Source organism: Octopus bimaculoides, chromosome 9 (genome assembly GCF_001194135.2).
Source record: "Octopus bimaculoides isolate UCB-OBI-ISO-001 chromosome 9, ASM119413v2, whole genome shotgun sequence".
In the NCBI taxonomy this organism is placed as follows: domain Eukaryota; kingdom Metazoa; phylum Mollusca; class Cephalopoda; order Octopoda; family Octopodidae; genus Octopus; species Octopus bimaculoides.
In genome coordinates, this window is record NC_068989.1 from 80892025 (window position 1) to 80919717 (window position 27693).

At 37.5% G+C, this 27693-nt stretch overlaps 1 protein-coding gene across 5 annotated transcripts in view; it reads right to left on the reverse strand.

The window, feature by feature from the left end:
- The window catches only part of LOC106867264 (uncharacterized), a 95466-nt gene that overhangs the window by 24298 nt on the left and 43475 nt on the right, over positions 1-27693 (reverse strand). For 4 of the 5 annotated variants that reach the window (XM_014912081.2, XM_014912083.2, XM_014912082.2 and 1 more), the window contains exons 2-3: positions 6843-7526; positions 2819-2851 (exon numbers count right to left, since the gene is read on the reverse strand). In XM_014912081.2, the coding sequence (XP_014767567.1) occupies positions 2819-2851; positions 6843-7468 (659 nt within the window). In that variant the 5' untranslated portion in view covers positions 7469-7526. The remainder of the gene's footprint in view (positions 1-2818; positions 2852-6842; positions 7527-27693) is intronic. The other variant, XM_014912085.2, reaches the window with a different exon arrangement.

Here is a 27693-nt window from a genome sequence, read left to right on the forward strand (position 1 = left end):
CACGTGTACCCTTAACATAGTTCTCGAGGACATTCAGCGTGACACAGTGTGACAAGGCTAGCCCTTTGGATTACAGGCACAACAGAAACAGGAAGTAAGAGTGAGAGAAAGTTGTGGTGAAAGAGTACAGCAGGGTTCGCTACCATCCCTTGCCGGAGCCTTGTGGAGCTTTAGGTGTTTTCGCTCAATAAACACTCACAACGCCCGGTCTGGGAATTGAAACTGCGATCCTATGACCGCGAGTCCTCTGCCCTAACCACTGGGCCATTGCGCCTCCATAGAACTATATAAATATAAATAAAACAAAAACAATAACAAAGTGATGTAAAAAGAGAAAGGTAAGAAAAAGATAAAAAGAGGTTATTAGAAGGCAATATTTAAATGGAGGACACAAATTTAGGCACAGACATGGTACTCACAACAAATAAGAAAGACAATAGAAAATTGTTAAAAAATACAAAAGTTTGGTAGTCAAATAGTGATGCAGGTTATGGGGTGGTTTTGTTTTTTTTGTTTAGCACATTAAAAAATATTATTTATTAAAAATATGAAACACAGAAAAACACAAAGCAAAAATAAACAATTATTATAAATTGTTATCCTCATCAACATCATCATTATTACTACTATCATCCTCATTATTATTATTATTATTATTATTATTATTATCATCATCAAGGTGTCAAGCAGGCAGAACTGTTGTTGCATCAGACAAAATGCTTAGTAGCAGTTCTTTCGACATAACGTTCTGAGTTCTAATGTTGCTGAGGTCAGCTTTGCCTTTCATCTTTTCAAGGTTGATAAACCCCATTAAACACTAGGGATCAATGTAATCAACTAGCCCCTACCCAAAAATTTTAGGCCTTGTGCCTATAATAGAAAGGATTATTACTATTACCATCCTCATTATTATTATTATTATGAAGGCAGCGAGCTGGCAGAATTGTTAGCACACCGGACAAAATGCTTAATGGTATTTTGCCTGTCACTGCGTTCTGAGTTCAAATTCTGCTGAGGTCGACTTTGCCTTTCATCCTTTCAGGGTCGATTAAATAAGTACCAGTTGAGTACTGGGGTTGATGTAATTGACTATCACCCCCAGCATCCCAAATTTCAGGCCTTGTGCCTAAAACGGAAAGGATTATTATTATTATCATTATTTTATTATCGTCATCATTATTAAGGTGACAAGCTGGCAGATCTGTTACAGTGCCAGACAAAATGCTTAGCAGTATTTCTTTTGACTCTACATTCCGAGTTCAAATGCTGCTGAGGTCAACTTTGCCTTTTCATTTTATTCTGCAGCTGAGAGGGAAAAGGATACCAGTGGGTATTTAGTCGTGTACCACTGTCAATTTTACCTAACTGCCCCCACCCTTGCCACAACCTTGTCCAATAATTTAGGGATTTGATACCAATGTATAATTTTCACTGCTATAACTACATCAATTACAGGAAGTAGATTACACTGTATGGCATCCAGTCTGGAGGAGTATGTAGAGGAGGTTTAAAGAAGGTAGAAGAGGAAGAGAAAGTAGAGGAGGAAGCGGAGAGGAGGAAGAAGAGAAAGTAGAGGAAAAGACAGAGGAAGAGGCGGAGAGAAGGAAGAGAAGGCAAAGGAGGATGAGAAGATAGAGGAAGGGAGGAGGAAGAGAAGGCAGAGGAGGAAAAGAAAGTGGAGGAGGAGGAAATATGATAGGGCACCACCACCACAAATTCCTGTGTCTGTGTTCCTTTAAATGCCAGACCTGTGACAAAGACATCGTCTAAATACAGATCTGTCATATAAAAGACTAGTTCATGTGGATGTTAACATGGATTTTATATGAAAAAGCACAGCTTCTTACTAGCTTTGTTCTTATAAAGAGAGAGAGAGAGAGAGAGAGAGAGAAGCTGCAATAGATATATTGTCATTCAAGCTAATTTTTAGAAGCCATGAAACAAACTAAAACCACCAATATCAGTCAAAGCAAATTAATGAAAGCTTCAGAAAAGATTACAACAGAGTTCTAAATATTTTTATTTTGAAGATTGTCTTTTGCTTTTCCTAGAAACTTTCTAAAATTTTTATTGTACTGAATGATATGTAAGACAACTTCCTTTTCTTACTTCTTAAGATGCCATTTTTGTCCATGGAAAGATTTCAGCTCAACCCTATAAGCTAATAAATGAAATGAGGGAGCATCTATGTGGTCACCCAATTTGCAAGAAATAGAAGGCAAATCTCTCTCAAATGACACCTTAAAGAAAGGAGATAGCATAGTCCTAGAGATCACTAAAAACTTTGATTTTTGGTTTGTATATCTGAAATCAACATTGGCTGGTCACAACTGGAACAAATTTGATCATAGCTCTAAACAGGAACCAAACAATGATGTGTTGAAATGATTAAAACAATACATACCACCCACCCACTTACCACTCACTCATTACAATGGCTTCTGGCATAATTTATATGTAATACTAACACTTAAAATTATTTCCATTCCTATCTGTACTTATACCAAATTTGATGAAATGCTATACTCAGGAGTCAAAATACTTGGGAAAGTCCTGACACACAAAATCCTGTGCATAAATTAATTCACATAAAAACAAGCAACTTGCACACAGCAAAGAGAAATTCAAACACGAAGAGCACAAACGTACTATACAAGCAAATCAGCGTGTGAACTGGAGGGTAAACATGGATAGGGGAAAAGCTAACAGCTTTGTTTAAGCAGGTGAATACAGCAGTGTATGGCACATATTGACATAAGGTATTGTGAAATAACTCAACATCAAGGAAGGCATTTTTGAGAATCTGTTTCTGGCTTACCTTAGCCCTTTACGATGACGATTCCATCGATAGCTACAAACAAAGTATTTTGTCAGGCACATGAAAAGCATCAATGATATAACGACTACATTTTCAATATAAAATACCTTTGACTACATAACCCTTTGAATTCATAATTTAATTAGTCTTATTTCAAAAGCTCATATTTGTTAACCATTTTCAACAACCTTGAAATTTATTTAACCTAAGAAAACAATAAATATTTTGAGGATCAGTTGAAAAAAGATAGTGCTAACTGCCAGTCAATCATAAAGTCTAGGTGGACTTGCATTAGAGCTTTTGTTGTTTGTAACCAACTACCATCATTGTATTATAAAAACATCCTGCACAGTTTTATGGTTATGAAGTTTGCTTCACAACTACATGGTTTTGAAGTTCAGTCCCACTGTGTAACACCTTTGGAAAGTGTCTTCTATTATATCTTGAACTAACTAATGACTTATGAGTGTGATAGCAAGACAAAAACTGCAAGGAAGCTCTGTGTGTGTGTGTGAGTATATATAACAAAGAATGAAGATGCATTATCAATAATTTATTTAGCTTACATATGTTTCAAACAGCTTAGCATAATGCAACCTTTTCACATTGCAGTTTGCAGGTTTAGTCAGTCCTTCATTTGATCAATGAATTAGCTACAACTACAGAGCTACTAACTACTAAACTATTCTCCTCAAGGCTAACATAATTTATACAAACACACACACACATGCATGCATGTGTGTGAGAGTGTATGTGTGAACATGAATGTCAATTCTATATGTTGTCATTATTACCATCTGAGCAAAAGGCAAAGGTATTTACTTTCTCCTTTCACAAACATTCCATTGTTCAATGGAGACAGGAAGACCAGGGGAATGCAAAAATTTCCTTACTTGAAAAACAAGTTAGAATCAGCAACAAAAGGAGCATCAGGTCATACAAAATCTCTTTCAACCACTTTTATGGGTGGGATTACAAAGTAGCTCTCTCTTTTGACTTGTTCAGCAACAATTCTCTACATAGCACAGAAATTATAGATAAAACGCTTTGCAGTATTTATTCAGAGTTCAAACCCTGCCAGAGTCAACTTTCATTCCTCCAGAGTTGAGGGGTTGCGCAGGTGCAGAAGTGGCTGTGCGGTAAGTAGTTGCTTACCAGCCACATGGTTCTGGGTTCATTCCCACTGCGTGGCATCTTGGGCAAGTGTCTTCTACTATAGCCTTGGGTCGACCAAAGCCTCGTGAGTGGATTTGGTAGACGGAAAACTGAAGGAAGCCCGTCGTATATATGTGTGTGTGTGTGTGTGTGTGTGTGTGTGTGTGTGTGTGTGTGTGTGTGTGTGTGTGTGTGTGTGTGTGTATGTTTCTGTGTCTGTTCCCCCAGCATCGCTTGACAACCGATGCTGATGTGTTTACGTCTCCGTAACTTAGCGGTTCGGCAAAAGAGACCAATAGAATAAGTCCTGGGGGTCGATTTGCTCGACTAAAGGTGGTGCTCCAGCATGGCCACAGTCAAATGACTGAAACAAGTGAAAGAGTAAAAGAGAGAGAGAGTCTGGTATTGGGTTTAATGGTATCAGCCTCCAAACTTCAAAACTGCTGGCCTTGCACCTAAATAAAGGACCACCTCTACCATCACCTTCATCATCATTATCATTATTCTTATTATTATTATTCCATCTTTGCATTCTGAATTCAAATTCTGCTGAGGTAGGATTTGCCTTTCATCCTTTTGGAGTCAATGAAATAAGCACCACCTGGGTACAGAAGTCGATATAATCAACTAGTGCCCTACCCAACCAAAATTTCAGGCCTTGTGCCTATAGTAGAAAGGATTATTATTATTATTTTCCTTTTTGTTCTCCTGGGTTATCTATGTCATGTCTCAGTTCCTTCTCACAGCTTAGAGAAGCAACACTTTTTCTCAACATGTGCTGTTCAAAATATTGCTGCCAACTGTGAACTTTGCTAGGTCTTCGTACTTCTCGACTTCCTTGCTCTATCTTTATTATTATTATTATCGCTATCATCATCATCATCTATTTTAACATGGTTTAAGATCTTAATCAAATATATAGTACCTGATACCTTGGTTGCTTGTAGTGGAGTCCATGCTAATGCTATTGTAAGCACTTTGGACCAGGTCTTTGGACTGAGGATATTTTCATTCCCCCCCCCCCTCTACAAGCCCTGTAAAGAGTCACAGGCAGTTTCTTTCTTCCTGACTAACCAAAAAAAAAAAAATCATACAACTTCAGACAGAGAGTACCATTTGCAGGATGTTGGCAGTTCCAAGAAGTGCTGATTTATGTAAAGATACAATGTTGGATGTTATATTTAGCTCATTGATACAGGATTGTTGACTTGTTAGGAATGGAGCCAAGGGCATCAATTGCTACTGGCATTAATCTAGTCGGTGTGTTTCACATTCTTGAAATTTCCAACCGATATTCCGAATAATTAACAATTTTCTTATGCTCTTTGCCAGCCATGTTGTGGGTCACCTGGAATGGCAACATCTTATAAAGTAACATTTTCATGCCTCTTCTCAACCTAAACAATATCCAGTCAATAAACTACTGCTTTATCTGTATGGCTACAAAATTCCCATAAAATTTCTGCACCTATATACACACCAACACAACCACACATGTCTATGTGTAGGTGCGTGTGTACACACATATGTTGAGCTTGTTTTAAGTTTCATTTTAAGTATTTGTTTATTGTTGCATGGTACCTATTTATTACAATCAAGTCTTAAAAGTTTATTATGTTTATAATGCTTTTTTTTATTATTATAACTCTGAGATTTTCTAAAGTTTGATAGAATAGTTTGATATCAACCTACTTTCTGTTTTAATCATGTATTTCAGTAAAAAAATAGAAGTCAGTACTGAGATTGAGGGGTACAATTTGGTCCCAGTTGAATGGTCCCAGTTTGAATGTATGTTGGGATAGGCAGAAATATTTATGCTTCTAGCTTGGGTTCCAACCTCTCACACCACACCACTCAACCCAGATCAAATTACAGCCCTCAATCTTGCCATCAACTTCTACTTTTAACCATTATAAACAGATGGCAAACTTCCAGATTTGCGAGTGGAATTAGAGGATAGAAACTGTACAGAAACCTGTCGTGTTGTGAGTGAGTTCACATGTCATTTCCTTTTCTTTATTCAAGACCTTCTAGGTTAAAAGCAGTGATGTCATGTTTTCATTCTCACTGAACAGTATGTCCAGAAGCTGTGTGCTTTCAAAGTTTAGAGGAATAAAAGTAAGAGTTGGCAACAGGAAGAGCATCTGGCTGTAAAATACAACCTCAAATGAATATCCATCCAACCCATTCCAGTACACAAAGAAAAGAGAGAACGGTCCATTTTAGGATAAAATTATATTGTATTTTAGTGAAGGCACATGGCTTAGTAGTTAGGGTGTTTGACTCACAACTGTAAGGTCTTGAGTTTGGTCCCTGGTGGCACAATGTGTCCTTGAGTAAAATGCTTCATTTCACATTGCACCAGTACACTCAGCCAGCAAAAATCAGTTTTACCTATATTTCAAAGGACCAGTCATGTCATGTTCTGTATTATGCTGGATCTCCCTTGGAACTATATTATCGGTACATGTGTCAGTGGAGTGCTCAGCCACTTGCACATTAATTTCACAAGCAGGCTAGGCTATTCCATTGATCAAATCAACTAGCATACTCATCGTTGTAACCAATGGGGTGCAAGATGAAAGTTAGTCAAGTATATTTTATTTGACGATATACAAAAGTGCACTTTTTCTTCTTTTTTTTTTTTCAAAAATAAGGTCTCAAAAAAATACCACCCCAAGTTCTATATGCAAAGTTGCTTTAAACATTACATGTTTTAATGCAGTAAAAACTTCTTTTTCTGAATATGCACTGCTGAAGTAAGGGTGCATCTTATATGCCTGCATGTCTTTTATGCTATCAGCTACTGTAGATAGATACAATAGTGCAGATCTAAACACAAATTACAAAATAACAGAATGGTACTTACGAGGCATTCTTGGACTCTTGGTGAAGACGGCTATATTTTACATTGGCAACTGGCTTTTCACCTTCCATACGTAACAAAGGTCCCATCTCTGCACCAAGACTTTTCTTGGCATTTTCAAGAGCCCCTTGACCCAATCGCTGTGCGACAGGAGGATTTGGAATATTTTCATTGTTGCCATAGTTGTGGAACAAAATATCCACAGTGCCATGGTTTCGGTCAGCATAATGTTGAGCATCTTCGCCTTTCAGCTTTGGTATGGGACGATCAATGATATCTAACTCTCCATATTTATCCATTAGGTTACGCATAGCTTCACCTTTGTTGCTTTCAGCTGTACGAAAACTTTCACTTTGATTAACTACTGGAGGCTGGTTTTCAGAACTGCTCAATCCACCACCCATTACTTCAGCCATGCATCCTTTATTAAGGTCATAATTGCGTTTAGCTTCTGCTGTTCGGAGACGTACGCCACCTCTAGGAGAAGCATCACCATTCTGTGTGTTGCTGGTACCAAATAAATTTCCAGTTCCATCACGGACTCTTAAAGCGTATGCTTGGGCTTCAGCACTGCGACGAGGATGATTTTTTGATTTCAGTTTATATTCAGTTCCATTCATTGCAGACATGTTGCTTTGTGGTCATTCAAAATATATTTAACAGCAGTAGAAAATGGAGATCAAAATTCTGGAAATGGAAACAAATAAAGAGATAATTAAAATGACATTTTGAAAGAAAAAAGAAAAAAAACTATAATAGACAATTTGGTGACAAAAGGATTAACAGCTTGGTTGCATGCTTCAGATCCGGTTCAAGCCCACAGTCTCTGATCAATGGCTTTGTGGATCAAATTTGAGAGAAACTATACAAAGCCTAGGCATGTGTATGTGTGTGTGTGTGTGTGTGTGTGTGTAACACACACATAGAAATAGATTTACAGACAAATATCTGCTGGGGATTAATGAAATAAATAATTGTCAAATACTACAATCAATATAATAGACAAGCTCTACCTTATGCCAATGATCAAAATTCCAGTTATCAGTATCAGCACACATAAATAAAGATAAGTCTAAATAAGAAGGCAATACACTTGATCCTAAAAAGGACTTCTGAGGCTGACAGGAGGGAATAAGGTACCCTCATACTAGAGACCTGACCTGAATGCTTGCAACAGCATGGCTAAGGTACCAGGTGGGAATATTAAACAGAATGATCATAGTGGGATTTGAACTCAGAAAGCAGAGCTGCAACAAATATTGCAAGGCATCCAGTCCAATATTCTTACACTTCTGATGCACTGTCCTGGATTGGTACTCTTTTTTTATCCACAGAGAAAAAAAAAAATGAAAGGCAAAGTTTGACCTGAACAGGAATTGAACTCGGACCGAATACCACAAAGCATGCATTCTATCTGATGCTCTTAACAGTCCTGCTAGCTTGCCCTAAGGAATGGAAATGTGCATCAGTGCAGTTCATGGTCAATTTAAATTGCTGCAGGTTCGCACTTGTGGGAGTAGCAGAACTAGATTACAAAAGGATACATTTCTAGAGAAGTAATGATGGACAAAATGGTCACTACATTCTTGGAAAATTTAGGCAGCACGTGGGATAAGAGGAAGTTGGGTGCAGAGAGTGACCAAGAGTTATACATTGACAGGATTTTATTATTGCTGATGGAGTTTATTTGTTAGTTCAGCCCCTAACCTGTCCTTTTAAAACAGCATTATGAACAAATGAGTGGAGGCACAATGGCCCAGTGGTTAGGGCAGCGGACTCACGGTCATAGGATCGCGGTTTCGATTCCCAGACCGGGTGTTGTGAGTGTTTATTGAGCGAAAACACCTAAAGCTCCACGAGGCTCCGGCAGGGGATGGTGGCGAACCCTGCTGTACTCTTTCACCACAACTTTCTCTCACTCTTTCTTCCTGTTTCTGTTGTGCCTGTAATTCAAAGGGTCAGCCTTGTTACACTGTGTCACACTGAATATCTCCGAGAACTACGTTAATTTCACGAGCAGGCTGTTCTGTTGATCGGATCAACTGGAACCCTCAACGTCGTAAGCGACGGAGTGCCAACAACAACATGATCAAATGAATTCCAAATATGACCAATGTATCATATTTTCAGACCGAACTTCCCTTTTATCTGATGTGCCCTTCTATTTTTTCAAACAGATGTTTTGAGGGAAATTTGGTTGCTATTTCTAAGAAGTTGAGTCATTGTGTAGAAATTCCAATTTTTGGCTTTGTAGGCTTTTATCTAAATGGAAATGGTAAAAGTGGATTCTGTCATGATCTTTAGAAAGATACTAGTGAGAAAGAGGGAGAGAGTCAGACAAACTCTCAACATGAACAATGTACAATTTGGGTGGGAGAAACAGTTCAGCCATGATTTTATTGAAAGAATTACTCAAACTAGTTGACTTGAAATTCAATGAGTGTGTGTGTTTGTGTGCATGTTGTGGGAGGGTCGTTATGGCAATAACACATGCACTGGTCCAATAACACATGCACTGGTCCAATATCACTTCTTTATTGTTAGTCAACTGGTTAAATATCTAAGCAACTAACTAATCAATCATTTGCTTAATGTGATAATTGAATGATCAGTTGGTTGTTAGTTAGTCAAAGTTCTTTCGTCGCTAGTCACGACCTTCTCAGTGACTTCCTTCTCTCTCCGAAGTCAAAGTAATATATATATATATCATCTGTATTTTTTAATGCAACAAAAAAGTATATTGTTACTAGTGGGTGGCATCTGCAAAAGATTTAATTTTTAAAGATCCTACACCTCTCTAACCGCCCAAAACAATTCTTAAAAAATAAATATGCTAACATTCCACATAGAGGAATTATGGTTAATGTAGATAAAGCAAGGAGCAGAAAGAAGAGACCCCAAATTGTGCGCAAGTAAAATATATATATATATATATACAAAAGTACACGTAACATAACAAGCATTTCTTTACGATATCAGCACAACTACAGCTGACTCAGTTTGTAAAAAGGTTATCTTATATATCAACACCAGAAAATCATGTAACATAAAGGACAACAACAACAAAATTTGATAACACAGAGCTTATATCTAATTTCAAAGACTTTGTAGTTTTCTTTTCCAGCGTTTATCGTGAGTTAGAATTCAGAAGACAAATTAAAAACATTCACATTTTAAGAAATGTTAAAGGCAGGTCTGTGGGGTTGATACACAAAAGTCTTCAACTCTAGTTCCATCTCTGCAACTTTTGACTCGACAGCTCTGTTCAAAGAGTTACCTACAGCAATGACAATATCTCATGAGATGAACAAGAAGCATAGAGTGTAGTTAACCAGTTTCAGACAGAAGTCTTCAATCGGTGTTGTTGTAGTTGCTGGTGTTCAGCTTTACATATGCCTTGACAAAGTAAATTTATTATCTGAGGCATTCCATTCACAAGTGTCTAACATCTCCTTTCCTTATTTAAAACCTTTTCAATACCAATCTGCCTCAGACTACCCCTTGTCCCATGAATACCTGTTTTTAAATTATCTAAATTAAAAGCATCCATTAAAAGTTCAAGTTTATTTATGTTCAAATACCAGCTTAATAATGACGAAGTTATTTCACTAAATTCTTCATTATTTTAAAAAATAAACTGAAACAAAGGCAAAGCATTTCAACAAAAATATGGTTGGTTATCTGGTTTCCATGGCATACAAGTGACCGAGGGTTTCAAGGGAGAGGACAAGTCAAATTCATCAATCCCACACTTGAGTGGTACTTTGTTTAATTGACCACCCAAAGGGATGAAAGTAAAAGTTGACCTCGGTGAGATTTGAACTCAGAATGTAAAGAGGTGGAAGAAATGCCACTAAGCATTCAATGTGTTAAACAACTCTGCCAGTTCACCACTTTTAAAAATGTTTGGTCTTCTTCAAATCGGCATAAAAAATGCATATGTCTATTGGATTGGCAAAATAGCTAGGGTGTGGGACAAAATGCCTTGTGGTAGACTCCAGCCATGCCGGAGCACCATCTTCAAGAATTTTAGTCAAATGAATCAGTCCCGGTACTTATCTTTTAAGCCTGATACCTATTCTATCAGTATCCTTTATAGAACCACTAAGTTACAGGAGTATAAACACATTAATACCAGTCATCAAGAAGTGGGACACACACACACACACAATCGGCTCCTTTCTGTTTCTAATTCACTCACCCAGGGTACCATGCAGTGGGAGTGAACCTGGAACCATGTGGTTGATGAGCAAATGTCTTACCACAAAGCCATGCCAGCACCTCTAAATACATTGCAAGTGAAGTCTCTTCCCCTGACAGCATTGATGTGACCCCAAATCCTCTGATGGAGAGGAATATATGAGACAGACTTAACTTTTCATTAATCTGAAGTTTAATTAAACCAACAGCTTACTACAATGGGTGTTGAGTAAATGAACTGTAAGCCACCACCTCCCCCTTACAAATAATAGTGTTGTACTCCACACTGGAAAGCTATGTCAATCAATATAACCCATATTGCAATAACAGTTCAGACTGATAGCAAAATAAATATCTATAAGCAAAATAATAATAATAGTAATAATAATAATAAAACAAAATATTTAAGACAACAACAACGGCAAATATAATGCTTGTTAGTCATAGTCCAATCTCTGCCCCTCCCCTCTTTCTTCTTGCTTTCCTTCTGTTAAGCATTTGGTTACTTTGTGCTAACTCTACTAAATCAAACAAGAGAATCAGTTGTTTAACAATGGTGATGATGATGATGATGGATGTGGTGGTGGTAATGATGATGATGTATGCCAAAATATTTGATTACGTAAATAATCATCATTATCATTATAGTCATGGCCACCATCACAATTTGTCATTGTCACTACCATCATCATCATCATTAACACCACCATCACCAACATCATCATCATCCTCTTCTTCCTCCTCATCATCATCATTTTGCCAGTAGTCAAGTAAGAATCTGCAAGTACAAACTTCGTGTGCTTCTTGAAATATCTTAGAAAGAAAAGCAAACAATTTTAAAACTATGTTTACGTCACAGGAAGACAATTTTACTTTATACTACTGAGGGCAATGAGAGAGGAAGGAAGAAATGAAGAGAGAGAGAGAGAGAGGCAGACACACAGACAGAGAACTTCCTTTTTCTCTATTTTTAACCACTATTCACATCCAAAAACTTAAGATATTTACAGAAATATTTACAATACCAAAAACCTCCTCGTCTTGGTTGATATCATTTCCATTAGTTTGAGTTTCACATAAATAAACATAATCAATCCTTAGTTCTTGGTCTTTACTCTTTCTCTCCTCTCTCTCTCTCTTTATCCACCTTCTTGCATATTTAGGATAAGCCCTGACACTTCAGTTCACCCATCCCTTCTCCCTTTCCTGCTGTGGTAGCTATGTATCTCCTCTATAGCAAGACACCTGTTCCTGACCCTCAAAATTTTGTCCTCTCAATACTTGGCACAAAGCCACCTCACTCAATATGTATCCCCTCTCTGTTTAAAAGAGTTGTCTTGCAAGTTACTTGGTACCACGAAAAATAACCATCCAGTATACTCTGTAAAGTGGTTGTCCTTAGGAAGGGAATACTACCATGGAAACTTTGTCAAAGCAAACACTGAAATCCAACACATCCCTCTGGCTTGTTGGATCTTGGTGAACCACACCAGCATGGAAGACAGACATAAAATAATGATGACAATGTACAGTCTTCTTAATAATAATAATAATAATAATAATTGATTCTGGTTCTATTGGCCACAAGGGCTAATATAAATTAAACACATGTAAGGACAAAGACAGGACGAAGGTTACAAAGGGTTTTGTCCGAAAAGAAAACGTTCATGTAAACAATGGAAAAACAGAGAAAGGTTTTTTTTTTTTTTTGCCCAAAGTGTTGTGAAGCAATATTGATTTTGAAACTACAGAGTTTCTTCTTAACTAACCACACCCACACATGTACAGCTGATTGTCTTTTCTTTGCACAGTAGTAAAAAGTCAGATTCCAAGGGTTTTCATTCAAAGACCAGACTGGTCTGGCATCAATACGGGGACTCAGATATACAAACACATACATTCATATATACACGTTTCATAGGTAGTTTGTCAGCTTTTACTTTAGTTGCTATTCTTCTTACAGCCAGTTTAGAACACACACACACACACACACATTCGAGGAGGAGAAGAGGAGGACTAAAAACTGCTGCTGCTGCTGAACTCAATGAAGAAGACCTCTGCAAATAATCCAAACTTCATGTGTCTGTCTGTGTGTCACAACCAACAATCAGACATAGCTCTGACAGCATGTTCTTACTTACTTAAGTATTTACTACTACTACTGTTACTACTACAAATTCTTGTAACTACGTAATTAAATTCATTATGGAGAGAAGGAAGTAGCCTAACTGAGACTACTCAGAAAAGGACTGAAAGTGAAATTAAGTCATAGGAATATAGACCAAGTGTTTGCCGGTTCAAACCTTACTCCTGGAACTAGTACCACCTTGGATAGCAATTATTGCCTTACGTTACTCAATATTTTGTGCATGGAATTTGGTAGGTGTGCAGTCACATACACACACACACACATATATATATATGACAGGCTTCTTACTGCTATGACCGTCCCAGGTTTAACCCTGGGTACAGTGCACCCTGGGCCAATATGTCATACTTTTCTAATTCAGCAGGTTATGTAATTTGAGGAAGAATTAGCTGCTATTTCTAACAGTTCAAGTGTCTACAAAGGGGATCTCTCATTTACTACATTTCCATTTTGTTAAGACAACAGGGTGCTCAAATTGACAAAACACCAACTCAAGTATAATTTATCAACTTGGGTTTGGTAAGATAATATACTAAGAGGAAAACAATAAAATCTTTCATCAGAGAAGCAAAGTACTGCATAGTAGTAATTCCATCAACAAACCAAGCGATCCACTAACTACTTGATCTAGTCAACCTGCAGCTATTATACATACCCGAAATCTATGAAGCATGTTAATTATCTATCTAAGAAGCATGTGTCTTCTTTTTATAGAAGCAACAATCACTCGAATAACAGCAGAGTATCAATGCAACTGAGTTTGTTGGTTCATTTTACATCTATTTTTTACCAAACAAGTACGGGTTACACAAATATCTATTGTCGAGGCATTGTTTACAGCTAGATGCCTTTCCTGTCATTAACCCTTAACCTGTTTTTCAAGTGAGGAGAATTTTCATTCCTCCTGTTTTTGTTAAGCACAGAATTATCAATTTTTTATACAAGCTTAGAATGTAACTTTTCACACAGACACACATCATCAGATATAGGTTTCCAATGTTAGTATGGGTAGACTGGAGGCACAATGGCCCTGTGGTTAGGAGCAGCGGAGTCGCGGTCATAAGATCGCGGTTTCGATTCCCAGACCGAGCGTTGTGAGTGTTTATTGAGCGAAAACACCTAAAGCTCCACGAGGCTCCGGCAGGGGATGGTAGCGAACCCTGCTGTACTCTTCCACCACAACTTTTTCTCACTCTTACTTCTTGTTTCTGTTGTGCCTGTAATTCAAAGGGTCAGCCTTGTCACACTGTGTCACGCTGAATATTCCCGAGAACTACATTAAGGGTACACGTGTCTGTGGAGTGCTCAGCCACTTGCACGTTAATTTCACGAGAAGGCTGTTCCGTTGATGGGATCAACTGGAACCCTCGACATCGTAAGCGATGGAGTGCCAACATGGGTAGACTGGTTAGACAGGGCCCAACAAGCTGGAGGACCACATTTTGCTCCAAAGTGTCATGTTTGGCATGGTTTTTGTTTTTTTATAGCTGGATATCCTTTCTGATACCAACCACTTTACAGAGTATACTGATTGTATTTTTTCCGTGGATCTAGGCCTTGTGATCAGCAAAATTAAAGAGCCTTCTCAAGCCATGCCATGCCAGATCAATTACCAGTCACTTACAAAAGGTACTTGGTGCTTTTTGTGACACCAGCATTGTTGGGGTTGCCTTGAAGTTTGCAAAGCAAAAAAAGATCCACAATGACAGAAGGAACAAATTTATTGTTAGAGGATGATAATGGGGAGAATAATAGTGGGAACATTGTTGGGGTAGGAGTAAAGAAGAGGGAGGTGATACGAAAGGGGAAGAGCAATGTCATGGGTAAGTGTGAAGGAGGAGGGAATGGATAAGCCTTCTTTCAGTTTCCACCAACCAAATTCACTCATAAGACATTGGTCAGCGTACGGCTTTAGCAGAAGACACTTGCTTAAAGTGCTGTGCAGTGGCATTGAACCTGAAACCACATAATTGCAAAACAAATAGCCTAATCACATAGCTATGTCTACACCTGAGCATTCAGAATTATTCTCAATAGCATGCTAGTTAACAAACATCTAAGAAAATGTATAAGGCAGCTAACAACAGATATATAGTCAAATGCACTGCTATTTCAGACAGTTATGTGACTTTGGTTTGTCAAAAGAATTTTAAACAAAAATCAGTTCTTAATTAAACATAATCCATCATTTTACCATTTACTTTCCATGCTTGCATATAAGTCAGACAAAATTCATTGATGCATATTTTCTATGGCCAGATACTCTCTATGTCACCAACCCTCATTTGTTTCCTCTAGACCTTTGAAAATGAACAGTTCATTGATGGGACATGTCTACAAACAACACTCAAGCACAAATACACACACACACATGCACATGTATATATCAAATACATACATAGACATATATACACATTCATACAAACACATTTACAAGAAGCCTTCTTACAGTTTCCACCTACCAAATTCAAATACAAAGCACTGGTTTGCCTAGGGTTATAGAAGACACTTGCCCAAAGTACCTCACGGTGGAACTGAACCTGAAACTATGCAGTTGTGAAGCAAACCTCTTAACCATCCAACCATGCCAGTTCCTATCAGTTTTCAATGATGTAGGATACAATATTAATTTTTTTTCCTCTAGAAAAGTTATAATCAGAAATAACAACTCCATAAATCAATTTTTAATTTTATCTAAGTTCGTTAATAAAAGTACATATACATTATCTATTTCTAACAATCAATCAATATTATATTCGTTATCGTAGATTACGAGTAACACATTTAATCTGACACATGGCTGAGTGATTAGGAAGTCTGCTTTCGAACAGCATGGTGCTGGGTTCAATCCTACTGTACAACACTTTGAGCAAATGTCTTCTATTATAGTCCCAAACTGACAAATGCTTTGTGAGTGACTTTGGTAGAAACTGTACAAAGCCTACTGTGTGTGTGGGTGTGAGAGAGTATTAAAATTCTGTGCATTTCTGTAAAATCCCTGGACAGTAGGCAGTGGTGTTTGTCGACATTTCCCTGTCAACCAATCACCCAGTGGCTGTGTGCCTTCAAAGACAAGCAGAACAAGTTCTCCCTTATTTGAAGTACAGGTAAGGGTTAGTGACAAGAAGGGAATCTATCTATAAAAAAAAAATGCCTCGATAATATGTATTTGTGTGACCCATGCCAGCATGGAACAACAGATATGAAACAAAACCAGCTCTAACTGCTATCACTTGTCCACTCTGTTACAAGCATTCAAAGGACCAAATCCCTCATTAGAGAATACCTTGGTATTTTGATGTGTCACTTCCTAGTGTTTGTTTTGTTCTAAAAAAAACTACATACAGTTTGGCTATCTAATTATTTCTAATTATGCAACAAGAAGTCTGGTGCAGGCTTTGGCCTAGCTTGCTCTTATGAAACCATCCCACCAATGCTAGCATGGAAGGCAGACGTTAAACAATGACGATGATAAGACAACATTAGTTTAATGATTGCTAACATTTTAATCAGTTTTGCATGCAAAAGGCACTCAAGTAATGTTCCAGTCTTGTTAGACCTCTTCCGCACAATAGTAAAGCTCACTGTACATGTCAAAGGAGTGATGAGAGAATTACTAAGTAGATATGCCATGAATAAGCAACAAAGATTAGCATGTTTAATTGCAATTATTTGTTTCATAATAAAGATTTGGAAAATTTTAATAAAAACAAAAGTAAGCATAACTAAGTGTTTACATTTGTTTTCTTAATGTACAGGGTGCTAGCCTAAGATTTGAACTCACAAACTTTTATCCCACACGGGATTTCCATGAGCAAAGTTCTCAAAAATAGCTTTCTGTGATGAGTAACATAATAACCTAGTCTTGATTACACTGAAATATAGTCATTACACAGATGAAATAACATCCAATGAGTAAGTCAAAGAGGCAGCTTCTATGTGATTGCTCAACATACTAGAAATAGCAGTTGAATCAAATTCAAATTATCTTTTAAAACAAAAGAAATACATTGGATAATGTGACCCTAGGTTCTCAACACAAAGGAAAAGAACAGGATGAACATGTTTGGAATATCTTTGATCATAGGTCCGCTCAACCCAACAGTGCAACATTTAGGGAAAAATATCTTCTCCCTTGGGTCAGCTAATGCCTTGTGACTGAATTTGGTGAACAGAAACTGTGTAGAAGCCCATGACGTGTGTGTGTCCCCCACTCAACTCACTGTTTATGTCCTTGTATGTAAATGGTTTGGTAAAAAAGACCAACAGAATTAAATAAGTACCAGACTTTAAAATCTAAGTAATGGAGTCGATCCGTTTAACTAAACCAGGGGTGGGGAAACTCCCGCCCATGGGCGCAATTGCGCCCAGGAACCCATTTTATTGCACCCGCAGGCTGCTAAACTCATATGTACAAAATATAGTTAATTTTTCAATTACAAAATTTACACAATGCTCTCATTCCCATTTGCGACATAGGACGCGTTTAGACTACAACTTAAAATGGTTAGACTCGACCAGAAATCGTCCGGCAAATTGTCATTTGACTGAAAATTTTGTCATCACTATAAAATACGTATTGCTATGTTTGTACCGCTCCCTTGAGACCCAACTACACTAGCTGAAAAATATAGTATTAATCATAAGTAATATAAACGTCCTAAATTCAGTGGTGGCGTTAATGATGTTACATGTTAATTTAATGAGTTAAACTCACTTTTATTAATGTATATAGAATTATACATAGATATATACAAGATTTACACAGATTATGAGTGTTAGAACTTGTGATCGCCTGTGGACCTTTCTCTTTGGAAATTTTTTCCCGCCGCACTAAAAAGTTTCTCCACCCCTGAACTAAGCCCTTCAAGGTGATACCCTAGCATAGTCGCAGTCCAAAGGCTGAAACAAGTAAAGCATAAAAGAATATATATCTGTATCTATATATGCACACACAATAGCTCTGTTGGTTACAACGATGAGTGCCTGTTGATCCGATCAACAGAACAGCCTGCTTGTGAAATTAACGTGCATGTGGCTGAGAACTTCACAGACATGTGTACCCTTAATGTTGTTCTCAGAGAGATTCAGCGTGATACAGGGTGTGAGAAAGCTGACCATTTGAAATACAGGTACCACTCATTTTTGCCAGCTGAGTGGACTGGAGCAACACGAGTCTTGCTCAAGGACACAATGCATCACCAGAAATTGAACTCATGAGCTTACGATCATGAGCTGAATTCTCTAACCACTGAGCCCTGTGTCTTCATAATCATCATCATCATCATCGTCGTTTAATGTCTGCTTTCCATGCTGGCATGGGTTGGATGGTCTGACTGAGGACTGGCAAGCCAGGAAGCTGCACCAGGCTCCAATCTGTTCTAGCAAGGTTTCTACAGCTGGATGCCCTTCCTAACGCCAACCACTCCTAGAGCGTAGTGGATGCTTTTTTACATGCCACTGGCACGGGGGCCAGTCAGGCGGCACTGGCATCGACCACGCTCAAATGGTGCTTTTTATGTGCCACCAGCCTTCACTAATATATATTTATATAACCATTCCAAGTCAGACAGTGGAGCTTAGTGCAGTCCTCTGGCTTGCCAGCTCCTGTCAAAAAATCCAACCAAGCCAACATGAAAGACAGATGTTAAATGATGATGATGATGATGATATATGCTATTTTAGTCCACATTAGAAAACTTAGTATCTCTATGCTATCCACCCCCACCGCTATATTCTAAGAAGCTACACCATCTGATAACTATAACTCTTAGCTACCTTTCATAGGCCATGTAATCTGAATTACAATATCTACTCAAGCTGCCATCTTAAATATCCCATGTTTGCTTCATTGCTGCCCTTGTAATGTGCCTGCCTCTGTCTGTCTGTCTGTGTGTCTCTCTCTCTCTCTCCTTCACTCTATCACACTGTCTGCTATATAAAGCGAACATGACAGGCAGTAATATGTAGAACACAGTCAAAATATGTGTCAAATGGAATTTATTTGGCTTTGTTTTATTGCTCATACAATAATCAATTTTATGCGTGTGTGTGTGTGTGTATGTGTATATATATATATATATATATATAAATAAATAAATATATATATAAATATATATATATGTATATTATAATTGATTATTTTATATATGAAGCTTTTACAAGAGAGGTGAAAGTGACTTCAAAGTTTCAGCATGCTAACTTCTGTCAGACAGTTGAACGAAGTCTAGCAGACTGAAAGTGTCACCCTCTTCTTGTAAAAAAGTTTAATAAACATGTACTCTGCTAAAATGTATTGAGTAATTCTACAGCTTTAATGTTAAACTTTTTTATATACATACAAGCATGCACACACCACCACCACCACCACCACCACCCTCAGTCCAATGTTTATATCCCCCCCTCTCTCTCCTTAACTCTGCAATGTTGTTGCAACTACACTAGCATACATGTCACACTCGCACAGATAAATACCAAAGGCATACGTGTACACACACTCACACACCACATCAAAATGTGCATGCATGTATATTCTTCCAGGTAAACATGCATAGACTCATATGCTTATATACAAATACAAGAATGTACATACTTATGCGCATGCACAGAATACATGCATCCCAAAACACATTCGTGCATGCACATATATATACAATAGGTGCTAACACACACATATACAGAAGGCACTGATATGCGCACGCACGCACATATTCACACACACACACACACACACACAAGTAAACATAAGGTACAAATAGGCACATGCACACGCACACACACACTTATACAACCAAAAACACTCACATCCACACTCATACATCTGGTACACACACACACACACACACACCAGCCTTGCTTTTCTCGGCTTCCAATTCCTTTCAAAAGCCCGCCAGGCACCAGCTTCCTCTCCAGCCATGTGGTTCCAAGAAATTCTCCTTTTTAATGCATCTGGTGGTGCTGAAATACTGGCCTCCACTTCTAACAATACTCTGTGATTCGTCTTGACTAATAGCAACCCATTTCTAGTAGCTATCTTGGACTTCCTGTACTTCGCCATTTGTTAATCTGAGCCTAAATGAGCTAGGTTCCTCCAAGAAGCTTGTGAAACTTTAAGTTGTAAGGAGCTAATTCAAACTGTATTAAATAATAATAATAATAATAATAATAATAATGCTTTCTACTATAGGCACAAGGCCTGAAATTTGGGAGGAGTGGGCTAGTCGATTTCATTGACTACAATGTGTAACTGGTACTTACTTAACCGCCCTCGAAAGGATGAAAGGTAAAGTCGACCCTGGCGACATTTGAACTCAGAACATACAGACGGACAAAATGCCACTAAGCATTTTGCCTGGCATGCTAATGATTCTGCCAGCTCACCACTTTAATAATAATAATAATACTCATAATAATAATAACAACAATAATAATAGGCGCAGCAGTGGCTGTGTGGTAAGTAGCTTGCTTACCAACCACATGGTTCCTGGTTCAGTCTCACTGCGTTGCACCTTGGGCAAGTGTCTTCTACTATAGCCTTGAGCTGACCAAAGCCTTGTGAGTGGATTTGGTAGACGGAAACTGAAAGAAGCCCGTCGTATATATGTATATAAACATATATATATATATATATATATATATATATATATATGTATGTATGTGCGTCTGTGTTTGTCCCCCCCACCATCGCTTGACAACCGATACTGGTGTGTTTACGTCCCCGTAACTTAGCGGTTTGGTAAAAAGAGACCGATAGAATAAGTACTAGGCTTACAAAGAATAAGTCCTGGGGTCGATTTGCTCGACTAAAGGCAGTGCTCCAGCATGGCCACAGTCAAATGACAAACAAGTAAAAGAGTAAAAAGAGAATAATTTGCACTGTTGGGGACAGTGAGGAAATCAGAAAACTGCTCTATTGGGGACAGCGAGGAACTTGGAAAAACTGTCTTATTGGAGGCAGTGAGAATTTTGAGATTGGTACTTGGGTGCTAAGTATCATGGTAAAAGACCCTGTGAGACCTATGACAGCAGGTTGTTGTCTACTCTTACAGAATTAACTGGAGTAAATAACATCGAAAGCTCCGAGAAGTAAAATGGAACAGACACACACACATATATATTCATACATATATGCACAGAGAAAGAGAAAGATTATTTGTTTACATAACGAGTTATATAATAAGGGATAATTATGACTGGTGATGGTAGTGGTGGTGGAGGGCTCAGTATAAATAAGCGTTCCCCTCCCTTCAAATTTCTGACCATGTGACTGAGAGATCAGCAATACTGTTGTTATTGTTGTTGTTTATTGTTAGTATTAGTAGTATGGCATCATCGAAAACTTTTAGCTTTGGTCTTCATTCACGTCATATTCCTCTTGATAACGTTCGTTAATTACCTCCATCCTTTCCTTTAATTGCAAGTTAAAGAGGTCAAAAAATAGCTTTTGTTTTTGCCCTTTTTTCTGATAAAAAACAAACAAAAAACATAAAAATTTCAAGCACAAGATGGGGGTGGGGATTAGGGGGTTAGTTGCAATGACCAATTATAGTGGTAAAGAGGAACATACAAATAATTATATATAGATTTTAAATTTTTAATAATTTCAATAGTAACGATGTTAGGTCAAGTTGATGCTATTGTTTTCATACTTTCAGTCACTGTGGCCATGCTGGAGTAGTCAATTATATCAATCCAGTAATTATTTTTATTGTTGGCAATTATTTTCAACATCCGAAAGACAGAAATGTAGATGGACACAGATGAGATTTTATCACAGAACATGAATATAAGGCACAGACGTGGTTGTGTGGTAAGAAGTTTGCTTCCCAACTACATGGTTCCAGGCTCAGTCCCACTGCATGGCACCTTGGGCAAGAGTCTTCTACTATAGCCTCGGGCAGAACAAAGCCTTGCAAGTGGATTTGGTAAATAAAAACTGAAAGAAGCCCATCGTGTGTGTGTGTCCATCTTGCGCTCTACTGCATGACAACTGGTGTTGGTGCGTTTATGTTCCCATAACTTAGCGGTTCAGCTAAAGAGATCAATAGAATAAGTATCAAGCTTAAAAAAAACTGTAAAAATAACAAAATAATGGGTTCGTCAGGTTAAGTATTATTTGTGAAAGACAGTTACTTTGAATTTGCTTCAGAAAGAGGTGTATGTCTCTGATAGTTAATTGGGGTGGGGGCACTAGGAATGTGGCTAGGTGTCAAGGGGGCAGCAGCCCAAAAAAGTTTGGGAACCACTGTGTTAAAGAGTTACACTAGCATTTCCCAACCAATTTTCATGACAGCAATGCCAAATCACATATGTACAGGGTGTCCACAAAGTTTGGTACATGGAGTAAATAAAATCATAACAAACAGTTAAATGTAAGAAATAATGATTTCTTAATGTGTTAATCCCCATGTACCCAGACTTTGTGGACACCCTGTACAATGACACAACTAGTTTATTTTCATTCATAAGGTTTTTTTCTTTTTCTAACAGTATTGTTTTCATTGTATCAAATTTTCCAAGCCTGTCTTTTTACCTTTTATTTGTTTCGGGTATCAGACCACAGCTATGCTGAGTAACAAGCTTTGAAGGGTACCCAGATGTAGAAAATCTACCTCAACGAATTCTGTCTGGCCCATGCTAGCATGGGAAAGTTCACTTCAACATAAAACATACAGCTTGTTATATATATATAAGAAATAGATACAGACACATTTTCATATTGCAGGCAGTGTAGCATACATTCTGTCAGAACTTGTGTTAGTTAATTAACAAACATAAATATTTACTTTGGAACAAAATCAAAATAGATGTCAAATAGAATAATTTTTGTGTTATTTCATTATTTGTTTACATAACAAGGAGAATAATAATAATGATTTGAGATTAACATTGTCCCTGTTATTAGTGTAGCCACATTGCTGGAGACTAAATTTGGGATTTGTCAATTTAATTCACTTGTATATGCTGGAGTACTTTGACAGACAAAGTGTGATTGGAAAAAAAAGAAAAAAAGAAAAGAAAAGAAAAGAAAAGAAAAAAAAACAACTGTGTCAGGAAGATGTCTCTAAAAATAATATTCTAAGCTTTATATAAATTAATGGTTTCTGACTCAAATACAAGGTCACAAATTTGTAAGGAAGAAGTGATTAGCATAACTCCAATATTTGACAACGGAAGGATTTGAATTCAAATGTATACATAACAGAAGCAGTATTAGATTAAAATAGTCATCTATGTATCATACTTAATGTAAATACCATCACAGAAAGGCAAGTTACTACAGTATTTATCCAGAAATAACATTTTGTGCACGTGTTTGTCTGAGTGTGTGTGTGTGTGTGTGTGTGTGTGTGTGTGTGTGTGTGTGTGTGTAAGGAAAAAAGCACAAGCTAGAATTTAACTATACTGAAGAAGTACATTTAGACTGTCATACATTGAAGTCGCTTTTATTATTATTCTTGTTAAAGACTAATAAATATGTACTCTAGGGAACAATCCTTCAGTTTAATGTAAAATTATTATAACTTAACATAAAAACATATATACATATTTGCCATCATCATCATCATCTAATGTCTATTTTCCATGCTGGTATGGGTTGGACGGTTTGACAGGAGCTGTCCAGCTGGAGGGCTGCATCAGGCTCTAATTGTCTGTTCTGGCATGGTTTCTACAGTTGGATGCCCTCCCTAATACCAGCCACTTTACAGAGTGTACTAGATGCTTTTCCCGTGGCACCAGCACAAGTACTTTTTACATAGCAATAATATATATATACCATCATCATCATCATTTAACATCCGCCTTCTATGTTGGCATGGGTGGGACAGTTTAACAGGAGCCAGCCAGGCAGAAGCCTGCACCAGACTTCTGTGACTGTTTTGGCTGTTTTTCCCAGCTTGTATGGGTTAGATGGAGATTTATTTTGAGGCAGCATTTTCTGGCCAGATGTCTTTCATGTCAGCAACTCATACCAGTTATTCAATTAAAAGATTTATATATTCCAAACCTAAAAACAGTTGTTGATCAACCAAAACTTCATCATTATCAAATTACAATATTTTTTATTGAAATTTTTATCTAAATATGAACACTTTAGTACTGGTGCTACTGGGTAGATTGGGATTAAAACCATTTACAAATACAATCTATTCAACAATCTATTTTTAGCTTTTTTTTTTTTGAAGATGGTTGATGGGAAATTTAGTTTTCTTGCAGCTCCAAAGGCTAAATAGAAGCTACTTTAATTTTAGTTTAAGCTAGTAAATATACTCCTTCCAAATATATAATATACAACAGTGACCTTGATGCTGAAAAAGATAGGCTAGGGCATGTAACACAACCACCCATGTAGATCTGTGTATGTACTGTGGATGCATAATGCAACTTACTGCTTTTTTCAGCCATCCACAAGTAAAAGCAACCAACCAACCAACCAGGGTCAAGTACCTTTGCACTTTTACAACAATTCACTATGACAAGACATTTACTGAAAAACTATAAAGAGATGCACATTTTTCTCATATATCAAATTTTACTGTTACACCATACAGAAGGAAGAGCAGAGAACAGGTTTCCCCCCATATTAAACCAGTTACAAATACACATACAAAAACTGTTAATTTAACAATATTGAGTAAGAAGCTTAATCCTTTGATAATTACACTTAAAAAGAAACGGAGAAATTTAGTTATGTGAAAAATGTATGAGAACTAGTGAGAAATTAATTAAAAAATAGAAGGTCTGAAAGGCAGATTAAGGTCTGAAAGGTAGTGTAACATTGTATCATACCTACTTCCTATTCTACTTAGAAGCACATTGAACAAAAATGCTTTGTGGCATTTTTTTAACTCCCAGCAAAGCTGACTTTGCCACCCCTCCCCTAAAATTGCTGGCCTTGTACCAGAATCAGAAAGAATCATATTATTACCATTATTATCTAATTACTTACACAGAAAAGTTAAATAAAGACTTAGACGTAACTTTTTCTTTTGTTGTTTTCTCCTTTATCAAGTGAATCTTTAATAATTAGAACCTTGTTTACTGTAACATGAATTCTTTCCATTCCAATACATAAATTACTTCACACAAGACAGCGAGTGAGAGAGAGACACAAAGAAAAAGAGAGAGATCTCTTTACAGTCTGAATACAGAAACTCGATATTTATGAATGAGACAAAACCAAGAGGCACGCATTCAAGAGTAAAGCTCTCCTGCAAGAGAAGCTCCAGTTTAAAATACCAGATATAGTTCTCAATAACAAATCAAAAAAGAGGACCACTTTAAACATAGGGTCCAGAGTACTTATCTGGAATGCTTTTTTTTTATCATATGGCAGAACTGAGGCTAAACAACAAAAATTCCCTGTTGCTTTTTAACCTGAGTTTTACAAATGCAGATAAACAATTGCAAGTTCAATGAAAGATTCTCAAACCAAGAAAACTAATATTGGGCTGTCTGGCGAGTTCATGCCGATTTTTAAAGGAAAGAAAAAGGTCAATAAATACTTGCCATTACATTTTTAATCAACCAAATATGAACCATTTTGTTGCACAATGCGTCTCCATCTTCCCCTTAACTTGAAAATACCCTCTTCCTAGAATTGAGGTGGTTTCATGGCAATTAAATCAAAAGGTAAGCTACTATAAATCGGCATGAACTTTCCGGACAACCCAATATATAAACAGTGTATAGGTTTTCTCATCGTATAAAACCTATACGCTAACAAGAGAACGTATATGTAATGATGTGTAAATTATACAGTATATAGATATAAACCCATACAGTAACAGTGGTAAAACCATGTTAGCCACATGCAGATCTCATAGCTATTCTATGTGGTTTTCAAATTAATATTTGGGTTCAGTGCTGTTGTTCTGAAAACAGCTGTAACCTATTTGATTCTAACCAACCTAAGGCTGCTCTTAGTTCTATGATGCAAACTTCTTGTTCTAAAAGTGATTTAAATTAAGCATCCAATCAAAATTTCACGTTAATTTATGTTCAAAACACCAACTTAATAATTAATCCTTTAGCATTTAAAATGGCCATATCTGGCCAAAATATTCTACCTATTTTATTCTCAAGGCGTAGGAGTGGCTGTGTGGTAAGTAGCTTGCTTACCAACCATATGGTTCTGGGTTCAGTCCCACTGTGTGGCACCTTGGGCAAGTGTCTTCTACTATAGCCTCATGCCGACCAAAGCCTTGTGAGTAGATTTGGTAGACGGAAACTGAAAGAAGACCGTCGTATATATGTATATATATATATATATGTGTGTGTATATGTTTGTGTGTCTGTGTTTGTCCCCCCAACATCGCTTGACAACCGATGCTGGTGTGTTTACGTACCCGTAACTTAGCGGTTCGGCAAAAGAGACCGATAGAATAAGTACTAGGCTTACAAAGAATAAGTCCTGGGGGTCGATTTGCTCGACTAAAGGCGGTGCTCCAGCATGGCCACAGTCAAATGACTGAAACAAGTAAAAGAGTAAACCAACTCAGCTGGTAAAATTGAATAATCCTGCAATGGACCAGCATCCTCATCCAGGTGGGGAATATATACGCCAGAGAAACCGGGAAACCAGTCCTATGCCCCATAGAGAGTAATGAAAACGCACTTATTCTATCAGCTTCTTTTTTGCATAACTATTATGTTATAGAGACATAAACAAACCAATACCAGTTGTCAAGCAGAAGCAAACACAAGAATGCTTGCACACGCATGCAGCTTATTTGTTCTGGGTCTAACTTGAATGAAATGTGAGCATGCCACGAAGCATACACAAATATTTAATGAGCATATGAATACATTATTAAATTGTCATTGACCCCGCCCCTACACACACACACACACACTGCTCTTAGTTCATCTGCTTAAAATAAGTGGTCTTGTATCTCATCCAGCAGGATACCCAAACCCCCAATTCTTCACGAAGCAAGATTGGTGAGGATGTCAGTTTTGTTGCTGATGACCTAACCATGCAACAGGTTGTACTGAGTTACATATTACCGGAAGCCCTCTCAAGCAACCTGATATAAATATAATTATATATGACATACACACATATATACTCTTTCTCTCTTTTACTTGTTTCAGTCATTTGACTGCGGCCATGCTGGAGTACCGCCTTTAGTCGAGAAAATCGACCCCAGGACTTATTCTTTGAATACCTAGTACTTATTCTATCAGTCTCTTTTGCCGAACCGCTAAGTTACGGGAACGTAAACACACCACCATCGGTTGTCAAGCGATGTTGAGGGGACAAACACAGACACACACACATACATATATATATATACATATATACAACGGGCTTCTTTCAGTCTCCGTCTACCAAATTCACGCACAAGGCTTTGGTCAGCCCGAGGCTATAGTAGATGACACCTGCCCAAGGTGCCACGTAGTGGGTCTGAACCCAGAACCATGTGGTTCGTAAGCAAGCTACTTACCACACAGCTACACACACACACACACATTTATATATATATATATATATACACACAC